We start from the raw sequence: 13013 nt of genomic DNA, 5'->3' as shown, positions 1-13013 counted from the left end.
GTATTTTTATTAGCTCTAGTATAGATCCTAGCTTTAATCATTGCTATTTTCAAGTTATGTGGAATAATTTTGGAGGTTAAAATACTATATAGATATAATTTTATTATTATAATTATTGTAGAGTTATACTTACTATATGCCTTAACAAAGTTGTACATTTTAAGAAACATTTATAAAGCAACACAAAAAAAGTTCCATTTTCTTACAGTTTTCTGGGAGGACTATATTTCAAAACCTTGAAATCTATGTAGCTTGTAACAAAACTGAACTTCTTACTCAAAATACACAGAACACACACATACACACTCACCAACTTTTATAGATAAATTAGAAAATTATCCCAGATTTTCACATGACATGAATATATTTCATTCAAAAGCAAAGTACCCTCCAAACCATGAATAAATAATTCATTAATTCAAGAAAAGTTTAGAAATTAAATGTATAAATTTTGGGGTCAGAATGTGGGTCAATCCCCAGCCCTATCAGGCACTAGCCAGGTGCCTTTAAATAATCATTTAATTTAACCTTCTGTGCCTCATTTTCCCATCTGTAAAATGACCTCATAGTGCTATGAGATTAAAAAAACAAAACAAAACAAAAACAAAAAACAAAAAACTCCATAATGTGTGCATGTGAGAGGTTATATATGTATATATGTATGTGGCATAAATTGCTAAGAACAGTACCTGTAACATATTGAATATTACATAAAACTTGGAAATTATTAGCAATAGTATCATTATTATCCTCTAAAATGATAATGTAGGGGCACCTGGGTGGTTCACTCTGTTAAGCGTCCAACTCGATTTCGGCTCAGGTCATCATCTCATGGTTTGTGAGATCGATCCCCACCATCAGGCTCTGAGCTGACGCACAGACCCTGCTTGGGATTCTTTCCCTCTCTGCCCTTCCCCTGCTTGCACACATGCACACACACATACACACACACTCTCTCTCTCTCTCTCTCTCTCTCTATTTCTATCTCTCAAAATAAACATTTAAAATAAAATAAAATGATGATGCATAACCATATTTATCAGTAAGTTCTCCTTACAGCAACCTTCATGTGAGAAGAAAATTGTCCCAGTGTTTCTAATTTTCCCCACAATCTATTGTTTCTAACTTTGGATAAAACAAGTGAAGATATAAGATGTATCAGTGTAATATTATAGCTCTCTAGTAAAAACCTAGCTTAGGCTTCATTCAGTTATTTTTAACTTCCTTTGGGACACAAATAGCTTTGGGAATCTAATGCAAGCTACTGTGGGGGTGGTGGGTGGGTGTATTCCAGGAATTCATGGATCCCCGGCACCCATTCAGTGATTCCTAGAGATTATGAATCCAAGTAGAGAACTCCTACTCTATTAAAAAAGAAGTAGGATTTTGAAGTAGAAATAAAGGGCATCAACGTTAAAATAATTATGCACACCTAGTAGAAATTAAGCATCTAGAAACTATTCAGAACAGGTCACTTGTAAGGGTGACACGTAGTATACAAAAGATTGAGCAATTCCTATGAACGTGCAACTCCTCAACCTTCTACCTAACATGGTAGAGCACATCCAATTATGATCTCTAAAGTGGGACAAAGCTAGGCAAATCTACTGTGTTTATTATTTGAAGGTTCTAGGCTCCCACATACCCATGTAGAGCCCCTATTTGAGGTAAGGTTTCCTTTTGTGATTCAGTCTCTCTAGAACTTTCCCCTATGCCTAGGAATAGGTAGAATAACCATATGTCCTGGTTCAGTCACAAGTCACTGCTTAATTATCCACAGTATCCCATTTCATTCTCTGTGTCTAGTTTGAACAATAAATTATATAGCCAATTCAAATATAGAGGCAATGAAAGGAAAATTGAAAAGAAAGTGTAAGGAAATAAATTTTTCTCTCCCAGTGCTAGAATAGAATTGGCTTAACATAAAACCTCTGGGCCTTCCTTTCCCTGGGCTTCACCAAATTCCCATTGACATTTTAAGTGCAAATGCCTCTCTCTAGTAGGAAGATCATACAAGCCAGTGTGGGTGAAAAGAGAACTCAGTGCAAGTGGCTTCTAGAAGAGAAGATATTTGGAATCAGCAACTTTCAGCACTTGTCTATACTGCATAAATACCTCCATCCCCCAACAGAATGTTCTTAATTTCCTTCTCCTAAGGGCATAGTAGAAGGAGGATAAGCCAGTGCATTAAGCCTAACCTCATAAATATTTGTCTAACCCTGGTTAACTTCTTGAGCCTAAACTCCTATGAAGCCAACAGTGCCTCTCGTTCATTAATGTCATTGTTGACAAAGGCTGCCCACTGTGTCCCCCTGGTTTAAAGAACAGATGATTTTAGAAACATGCACATGGAAATCCATTCTTTTAAATCCCCCTAGAAAACATGATTCAAACAGAATATAAATCACACTCTACAATGAACTCTTGCCAGCAAATAGTCCCAAATGGCAAAGAGCTCTGTCTAAAAGAATAAGTATTATGTAATATATAAATAATATGTATTAATTTATATAATAAAATGAGGTCTGAGAGGCCCAGCAGAGCTAGCACAAAAAAATTATTTATACAATTAACTGGCTCTCATTGCCACATGTGCTTTTGAGAAGGCCCTTCCCCCTCTCTTTTTAAGAATTGTCACATTATAATTCCTCTCTCATGTAAATAAAAAAACAAAATACAATTATTATCCACCCAACATACAAGCTAAAGCCAGTGGGTGGTGACTGTGGTAAGACTGAGAGGCAAGGGTGCCAGATCTCATTTACAATATGTTCTCTCCACATGCCTGTCAAAGGAGTAGGGTTAGTCTCTCCGCTGAGGCTCTGTGACACTCATAATTGCTTTTCACTCCAATATCCCTTTTATCAGTAAGTGAGAACGGCAGTATATATCTCCTCCTGATGAGTTTTTCAAATGAAAATAAAGAAGTGTCCGGTTACATTCATGTCTGAAAAGAGGAAACAGTTTTGGCTTTTTTTTTTTCCCCAAATGTCTTCCAAATTGAAATATCCATAATATAGCACACAAATAGCAAACCTCCTAGAAAAGTGTATTAAAAATTAAAAGAAAAAAATTCCCCAGGAGGATGCTTGTCTTGCAAATCCCAAAATAAACCTTTATTGTTAACACCAATTGAATTTTTGAGACCTAACAATGTCATAAAAAATGTTGCCCTTTCAAGGAATATTCTTTTGATCTGCTAAGCTGTTTTCATTATACATTTATCAGATTACAGATAGGAAAATCTGGGCTCTTCAAAAGTTCTGTGTATTTATACAAAAAAGATTCTTCAAACAGTTAAATGTAGAGTTTCATCCTAATACAGCCATTAGTATTGGTATAAGTATATTTTTTTTCCTAATACTTGAGTATGTCTCTATTATGCCTATATTGCTACATTCACTTGTTTAAACCTGAGACAACCTTATAATGTAGGTGACTTTATTAATCCCATCTAATAGTTAAGAAAGAGGACAAATTATCTGGCAAGGTCATAGAGCTATTAATGGTATAGCTCTTAATTGCCATGCTCTACTGATCTCTTGAAAAGGAAAATTAGCATATTTTAGATACATTTGACCACCGAAAAGAAACATCTGATTTGGTTTATATGAAATGTGTTCTTTTAAGGATGTCATGCAATAAATAGATTTGCTGAGAAAGAATTTAAAAATTCCAAAACATAGGTAACAAGTATAAAAATTAAGTTAAGCTAAGTGCATGGATAATCATGGAACAAGACAATCAGGTCCTAAATAATGACCGTAATATTTGCAGCGAGAAAGATAAACTTTCTATGTTGCCAATGTCATATTACATACACCAGAGCACTACATTTAGTTTCGTTTCCAGCTTTAAAAGGGATACAAAGTTCTCTCTCTCAAAAATAAATAGATCAGTTAAAAAACTTTTAAAAAAGGGGGGTGGGGGAACCTGGTGGCTCAGTTGGCTAAGTATCCGACTTCGGCTCAGGTCATGATCTCATGGCTGGGGAGTTGGAGCCCCACATAGGGCTCAGAGCCTTGGAGCCTGCTTCAGATTCTGTGTCTCCCTCTCTCTCCGCCCTTCCCCAACTCAGGTGCCTGTGCGCCTAAACGCCCGTGCTCTCTCTCAAAAATAAATAAAACTTCAAAAAAAAAACTTTAGAAAAAAAAGGGGGTGGGGGGGATACAAAGGAAGCCATACCAAACTGCAGCCAGCCTAATTTAGTGATTAGGAATGTGGCCTCAGGAATCTGATGATCCCTGGGTTCAAACCCAAACTCTTCTACTTATTATGTACGACTTTTAACAAGTTCCTTCACCTCTCGCTGTCCCTGTTCTATCACCTGGACAAGATATAATAGCAATAATGATAATAATAATATAAAATAATAATAATAATGATAACAACAGCATATTTTACCAGGGCTGTTGGGAGGATTTAATGAGATCAAACATTAGTAAGGTACAAGATAAGTACTCAATGAATATTAACTATGAATATGTTTTTTTTAAATTTCAAATAATGATGAGACTTGAAATATCATAAAGCAAGGAACACATGAACATAATTTAAAAGAGAGGGACTGAATTTTGATGGCCTACAGAGTCATAGACATTGAAGTCATTGGATTAAATTAAAGTAAAATAAATTCTGGCTCAAAAGAAAAAGAACTTTGTGAAAACTGGAGCTTCCCAAAGACAGAATGGGCTTTTCAATACTAGATATTTACTTAGATTGCATGGGAGACAAAAATCATCTTTCTCAAGATATCGTCTAAGCTTCCTTCAAAACTGGAGATTCTACAAAAGTAAAATGGACCTTTGAAAACCATCAGAAGCAACTGGTCTTCCTATTGCAAAAGTCTGCTTAGATAGAGAAACTAGTCAACAATTTCTCATGGCTTCATCCTTGAAGCCTAAAATTTTCTAAAGTTTCTAGCCTACATTGATTCTTCTGTTCTTTGAACTACTAGAATTCTTGAAAATAAAATAGGTTTATGGCTGGAAAATATGCAGTCTAAAATTCTCTCTAGTTCTTTTTTAAGTTTATGTATTTATTTTAAGAGAGTGAGAGAGCACATGCACATGGGGGAGGGGCATGGAGCAAAGGAGGTAAAGAATCCCAAGCAGGCTCCATGCTATCAGCCCAGGGCCTGACGCAGGGCTTGATCTCATGAACCATGAGGTCATGCCCTGAGCCTAAGCCAAAATCAAGACTCAGACACTTAACCAACTATGCCACCCAGGCACCCCTCTCCAGCTCTTTCAACTGACATTTTTAATTGCAAACTAATTACCAACGCTGGAAGACTAAAGATCATATATTGTTCTTCTATACTTCATTAGAGTAGTTAGCACACTGATGGAGAAATGCCCAGAAAATACTGATTTCCTGTTCCAATCTAAAGTATGCTCTTTAACAGAAATCTCAGTATATATCCAAGAAACTTACTTTGAATAACTGCACCTTACTCATATAACCAAAAGTTATAGAATGAAATTATCAAGATATTTCATAAGCAAAGATACGTCTAAGTTCTCAATATTGGCACAAATGATAATAATTTCAACAGATTTACTTATAGACAGATCCTTTAGGAATAAAAAGACTTTTTTGAGAAATGTTTCATTTTGAAAAAGCTGTAAGATTTACCACTAGTAGGGGTGCCTGGGTGGCTCAGTCGGTTAAGCGTCCGACTTCCGCTCAGGTCATGATCTCACGGTCTGTGAGTTCGAGCCCCATGTCGGGCTCTGTGCTGACAGCTCAGAGCCTGGAGCCTGCTTCACATTCTGTGTCTCCCTCTCTCTCTGGCCCTCCCCCGTTCATGCTCTGTCTCTCTCTGTTTCAAAAATAAATAAACATTAAAAAAAATTAAAAAAAAAAACAACAAGATTTACCACTAGTAAGTTTTCCCACACCAGAAGCATAATCTGTGTGACTGTATTCAAAATTTAACGTCATTGGGTTAAAAACTTTTAGCTATAAGAAGAATAAGTTTTGAGGATCTAATGTACAGCATGATGTCTACAGTTAATAATACAGTATTGTATACTTGAGATTTCCTAAGACAGTAGATCTTAAGAGTTCTCACCAGCAGAAAATAAAAAAAGGTAACTGAAGTGATATGAATGTGTTAATTCACTTGGTTGGTTGTAATAATTTCACAACATACATGTTTATCATCACATTGTAAAAAAAAAAAACTTAAATGATATATAATTTGCAATATAGTATAAATATATTATTTTGTCAATTATACTTAAATAAAAATTTAATTTCATAAAATTGTGCACTATACAATGCTTATAGGATTATGTATTTGTTGTATGACACTGATTTCAATATTAGAATAATTGTTTTTTACTAATAATATATAACTATTAAATTGGTATAAGAAATTGATTATATGTAATTCATCCCGCAGATGCCTTTGTTATTTCTTTGCAAAAATGAAAGTCACTTTCTGTTTGTGACCCTTGTTCTACAAAAGTAAAATCAAAATTTAAGAAGGCTTTCTTTTATGTCCAAAAAATGAAGAACTCTCAATACAATCCTCTTTAAGCTTAAGAAATCTGTTTGAACTCCTGAACCTTTAAAAAAATTGACTCTATTTTGAATTACAAAGAAACAGACATTTTCAGTTTTAACTTAATACAACATAAAGGCAAAAGAATGCATAATTAATTATACTAAGAAATGATTGCATTTTTCTCTCTGTTACAGATAGATGTATGAAAGAGATCACAATCCCAGGTAAATCAAGGTATTAACCTTTAAAAAAAAAATCTTAACACTAAATTCTAAGTACAGAGCTCTCTAAAAATACAGAACCTAGCAGTAAAAAAAAAAAAAAAAAAAAAAAAAAAGGAGGTTTTGAGTAAGAATGCCTGAATTTGTATCCAGGATCCATCAGTTAGGTAAACTTTCAGAAGTTACTTACTCTCTCTATACTTCAGTTTTCTGACCTGTTAAGGGGTTGTGACAGTATTGTTTATCTTCATAAAACTGTGATCCTTGGAGACATAAAGTATCTCAATTATTTTGAATTTATCCTTGGCATATAGTAAGCATTATGTAATTGTTTTCAATTACTGTTATCATCAGTAACATCTGCTTACTCATAGTCCATTTTATGATAATAGCTCTGACAGGCAAACAAATTTTCTGTACAGAGAGATTTCTTGGTGTCCTAATAGTCCATAGAACATATTATCCAAAAAAAAAAAAAAAAAGGGAAAAGAATAGAATCCAGAGCTTCCACAGACCATGGCCCTCTTCCCTGTGTGGCAGGAATGACTAACTGGAAGCCATGATTATAATATGTGGCCATGCTTCTGATGCTCTACAACTGTATGTTCTAGAACCCAGTATAGAACAAATTGAGCCAAGACATGGAAGAGAGACTCATATAAAACTGCTATTTAAACCAGTGGCCTCCAAAATCAGAGAAAAAAAAAACCATTTTGAACATGCACCCTGAAATAAATACATAATTTATGTATATGACCTACTGTACTGACAAAGTACATTATAAAACATTCTGAGAAAAAGATTAACAGCAAATCTGAAGCTTTCTCCAAACACTGTCTCCCTGGAAACATTTTGGGCTACGATAAACAGGGAATGCCAGCTGTGTTTCCAGGCAACATTGTTTATTAATGGTGGAATGCATTTGCACCAGGAAGACTATGAATGAACTATGTAGGACTCACAGACCTCAGTTTCCTGTGTTCAGTGTATTCTTGTAACTGAGGGTATCCCTTGAAGAGATCTGGGCCGCTACCAAGAAACTGGTTCCTATGGAGCATGAGTCTTACCCAAAGCAAGGTAGTCTATGCCTTGGAATTATTTATTAATTATTATTTATTAATCTCAAAACTGAGCTACTACATGGGAGGTAAGGGAGAGGAGGTGGGAGAACCAGAAAGACCATCACAGAAGAACGACCTGACATTATCCTATTGACTTTCTATATTTCTATCCTGTATCATTTACTCAATCAAGTGAACCTGATGCCAAACAATGGCCTATTGTGTCATATTAGTATGAGTCTCAAGACAAAACCATAGTCCACTCTAGTGATCATGCAGACACATGCATACACAAAAATGTATTATTTGCTTCCTCTAACCAAATAGATTATTTTAAGCACTATACCTTTGAGTACACTGCTTGGGTTGACACACATTTTCAGAATAATTGGTGTATATTCTTTGTAACAAGCTTAGGATACTTTCTTTTTCCCTTTGTGATCTGATGTTGACAGATCCTTCTCTCAGATCATTATAAACCAATGTAGGCTTTCTCTGCAACTACTACTGTGGGTAGGCCTTTTCACTTTGTTATTTTGGCTTTGGTTTTTTTGTTTTTTTGTTTTTTTTAACATTTATTTATTTTTGAGACAGAGACAGACATAGCATGAACGGGGTAGGGTCAGAGAGAGAGAGACACAGAATCTGAAACAGGCTCCAGGCTCTGAGCTGTCAGCACAGAGCCCGATGCGTGACTCGAACTCACAGACAGCAAGATCACGACCTAAGTCTAAGTCGGATGCTTAACCAACTGAGCCATCCAGGCGTCCCTGTTTTTTTGTTTTTTTTAATTCTTAATTTTTAATTTTATTTATTTATATTAAGTTTTGTACCTTAATTCCAGTATAGTTAACATACAGTGTTATATTAGTTTCTTGTGTACAATATAGTGATTCAACAACTCTATACATTAGTCACTGCTCATCATAATAAGTATACTCTTTAAGCCCTTTCACCTACCTCAGCCATCCCCCCACTCACCTCCCTCTGGTAACCATCAGTTTGTTCCCTAGAGTTAAGAGTTGTTGCTTGGTTTGTGCTTCTCTCCTTTTTTGTCCCTTTACTCGTTTGTATTGTTTCTTAAATTCCACATGAGTGAAATCATATGGTATTTGTCCTTCTCTGACCGACTGATTTCACTTAGCATTATACTCTCTAAGCGCATCCATATTGTTGCCAATGGCAAGATTTCATTCTTTTTATGGCTGAATAATATTTCATTGTGTGTATATACTACATCCTTATCCATTCATCAATTTATGGACATGGGCTGTTTCCATCATTTAGCTATTGTAAATAATGCTGCTAGTGATATGTGTATCCCTTTGAATTAGCGTTTTTGTATTCTTTGGGTAAATACCCAATAGTGTCATCACTAGATCATAGGGTAGTTCTATAGTCCTATTTTTTTTTAATTTTTTTAATGTTTATTTATTTTTGAGACAGAGACAGAGCATGAGCTGGGGAGGGGCAGAGAGATAGGGAGACACAGAACCTGAAGCATGCTCCAGGCTCTGAGCTGTCAGCACAAAGGCTAACATGGGGCTTGAACCCATGAACCATGAAAGAGTGACCGAGCCAACATCAGATGCTTAACCTACTGAGACACCCAGGTGCCCTACAATTCTATTTTTAACTTTAGAGTAACCCCCATAATGTTCCCACAGTGGCTGCACCACTTTGCATTCCCACCAACAATACAAGGGGAGAGTTCTATTTCTCTACATTCTTGCCAACACTTGTTGTTGCTTGTGTATTTGATTTTAGCCATTCTGACAGGTGTGAGGTGATATCTCAGTGTGGTTTTGATTTGCATTTCCCTGATGATTAGTGATGCTGAGCATGTTTCCATGTGTCTGCTGGCTATCTGGATATCTTCTTTGGAAAAGAGTCTGTTTTTCAATAGGATTAGTTGTTTTTTTGGTGCTGAGTTGTGTAAGTTCTTTATATATTTTGTATACTAACCCTTTATCAGATATGTCATTTGCAAATATCATTTCCCATTCAGTAGGTTGTCCTTTAATTTTGTTTTTTCCTTTGCTGTGCAGAAGCTTTTTATTTTGATGTAGTCCTAATAGTTTATTTTTTGCTTTTATTTCCCTTGCCTCAGAAGACATATCTAGAAAACTATTGCTACAGGCTGCTAGGCTTTTTTAAACTAAAACCTGGTAACTCTATTGTTACAAATTCCACAGCAGCAAGACATTAGGAATTCCTAAACTTTTAGGAAACATTAAAATACCTTCTTGAAGTTCTTTATTTCTTACTTTCTCTTAGAGGTTATCACGATATAACTACATGGACTTTAAAAACTGCAACATTGTAAAAGAAGTAACTGTCTTTCAATTTTAATATACTTTTATACTAGATTCATTAAAATATGCTATGATAGGGATGCCTGGGTTGCTCAGTCAGTTAAGTGCCCAACTCTTGGTTTCAGCTCCTGTCAGGATTTCACATTTTGTGAGATCGAGCCTGTGCCGGGCTCTGGGCTGACACCATGGAGCCTGCTTGGGATTCTCTCTCCCTCTCTCTCTGCCCCGTCCCTCCTGCTCATGACTTATGTGTGTAAATTCTCTCTCTCTCTCTCTCAAAAAAATAAAACTTTAAAAAATATATATGCTATGATAAAAACAGAACTATTTCTTCATTCTTGACACTACCCTCAATTCCATATAACCAAATAATTTTACCACTTTCTATAAAAATTTCTCTAGATTTATCTATCATTACCCTATTTTTAGGTATACATGATTTTAAAAATATTTTAAATATTTTTTAAACTTACCCTGAAACATGCAGCATCAGCAGCATGTAGAAGACAAAGAAGAGGTTATGAGTATACCAGAAGATGTCATAATTAGAAACTCTGAAAAAACAAATAACTTAATTTCAATGCCACTTTACATTCCATCATTTCAAACATATGTCAAAATTGAAGAAAGTTAAAATAGGAGTTCATCTGAGATTTATCTATTAAGACAAAAGTATTAACATATCATGCAGAGAGAACTGACAAAATTATAACTAACACTTCATAATTTTGAAGATTCTTTGTATTTCAAATAAAGATACATGGAAAGAATTAAAATGAAATGTTGAAAGTAATTATGAGTTTGAGGAGTAGGTAATAGGCTGATAATATGTACTTTCACTGTCCTTTTGATCAATATTCTCAATTTTCAGATGATACCTAAAACAAATAATCCTCCTATCCTAATACATAGTGTGAGAGTAGTCCAAAGGAAAGTAGAATTGAGAGAAACTAAATAGATGCTCATTAAAGTTTTATATTCTTTTCCTGAACAGCTTACATGTTAAAAAAAACAAAACAAAACACACCTTGGTGTTACGGCCCTGGGGGAAACAAAGAGCCTCAAAAGAAGTGGTATGGTGAGCACAATTTATGGAACTTTTGAGAAAAGTAAAAAGACTAACATATTTTATTTCATATGTCTGGGTAGATATTCAAATATTAGAATCTTGGAGGTGGAAGGCAGATATTAGTAAAAGCTTCTTAGAGGATTCTGATACAACCCCTAGAACTTTCAGAACCCCTGATATAAGCAATATCCAACTGGTTTGACATTTACTTCATCTACAGCTTTTGTTATTATAAGCAAGATCATTCATATCCTTGGATCATATGCCTTTTTGCACATAGCTGATTCTTTTTGAACCTAGATTCCTAGAAGTGGAATTACTACATTGAAGGACACTCATTTTGTTTTTCATACACACTGGCAATTGCTCTCTGAAAATGTTTATCAATTATAAACCCAACTGTACAGTAGGAGAGCCTGTTTCCACAAACCCCAACTCCACTTTATACATTTTCATTATTTTATGTAAGTGGAATTAGATATGATTTCCTTTCTGTGTTACTCACCTTAAATTCTTCTGTGATTTATCTATTCATGATAATTATCCATTTCTACAGTATATTTTTCTTAATTGTTGTGTGTAAACTGTTTAAATTTTAAGCATGTTCCATATAATTTAAGTATGTTCCATAAGATTGTAAGAATTTATTATTGGGCAAAGTTTCTTTTAAATTTTAATGGCATAATTTTTTTACAGTTACCTCTAATTTATCTCAAATTTCATTCACTTAAGCCACACTTTCTTCATAAGTTTGTAATGGCATCTTTATTATTTAGCAGCTTTTTATATATATCAAAGCCTCCTACAGGGCTTTCTATCAACTCTATCATTAGGTTCAATTCCTTGGTAATTTTTGCAATTAAGTGCTATTCTGTTCGAAGTTACTGAAGCTTAATTGTGGTAATGTTTGGTAAGCCACATTCCCTTTTACTTCTCTTTAGAACATGTACTTGGATATTCCCTCAGGTGAACTTTAGAACTGTTTTTTGCTGAATTCAAAAAACAAAATAATCTATCTTTGATTTTGATGGGAATTGCAACAAGTCTACAAAATGACTGAGGAAGAACTCCATTTTTGCAGTATGCAATCTTTATTAAAATATCTACTTATTTCCCTCAATGCAGTTCTGTGTTTTTCTATATAGATTTTAACTAGTTTCTTATTAAGTTTATTTCTAGATATTCCATGTTTTTATTATTCAGTTTTATTCAATTTCAAACTGATAATAGCTATTATATAAAAGCTATTTTTAATATTTGTTTTGTATTCATTTACCTATTACAATTCTTTTCTTTGGTATAACACTAATGTTTTTTTTTCCATAATTCTCTTGGATTGTCTGGCAGAACAATTACATATACCTTTCTGGAAATAATGATGATTTATTGTTGCATTCTTTCTACTAATTCTAAATGTTTCATTTCTTATCATATATAATAACGGTAGAATTAAAAATATCACTTTTGGCATAATTTTCTTAGGAATGTATCTCATGTTTCTTTTATGAGTTTAGTTCTGGCTTTTCTATTTTTTTAATTCTATAAAGGAAACTAATTCCTAGTTTACTTATTTTAATTCATAACTAGGGCTAAGATTTAATAACCACCATTTAAAAATCTATTGAGATAAAAATATGTTTGTATTCCTGTCACCTGCTATTAAAATATTTACTTATTTTAATAGATTGACCCATACTGAACCATTGGTGGATTACTAGACTACATTCAACTGTTAGAAATCAAACATTAGGGGCGCCTGGGTGGCTCAGTCGGTTGAGCGTCCGACTTCGGCTCAGGTCTTGATCTTGCAGTCCGTGAGTTCGAGCCCCGCGT

General features: G+C 34.4%; 1 protein-coding gene and 1 long non-coding RNA gene across 2 annotated transcripts in view; one reads left to right on the top strand and one right to left on the bottom strand.

Moving 5' to 3' along the window:
- Window positions 1-13013, bottom strand: part of NOX4 (NADPH oxidase 4) — a 166845-nt gene that overhangs the window by 113269 nt on the left and 40563 nt on the right. The window contains exon 8 of the mRNA XM_015536135.2: window positions 10585-10665. Within this exon, the coding sequence (XP_015391621.2) occupies window positions 10585-10665 (81 nt within the window). The remainder of the gene's footprint in view (window positions 1-10584; window positions 10666-13013) is intronic.
- On the top strand, window positions 7543-12264 carry LOC122231197. The gene is made up of 3 exons (XR_006208391.1): window positions 7543-7812; window positions 11106-11189; window positions 12122-12264. It is a non-coding gene; the product is annotated as an uncharacterized LOC122231197 (long non-coding RNA).

This window comes from Panthera tigris, chromosome D1 (genome assembly GCF_018350195.1).
Source record: "Panthera tigris isolate Pti1 chromosome D1, P.tigris_Pti1_mat1.1, whole genome shotgun sequence".
Taxonomy (NCBI): Eukaryota; Metazoa; Chordata; class Mammalia; order Carnivora; family Felidae; genus Panthera; species Panthera tigris.
Note: the sequence above shows the minus strand (reverse complement) of the source record. Positions and strands in the feature narration are given on the sequence as shown.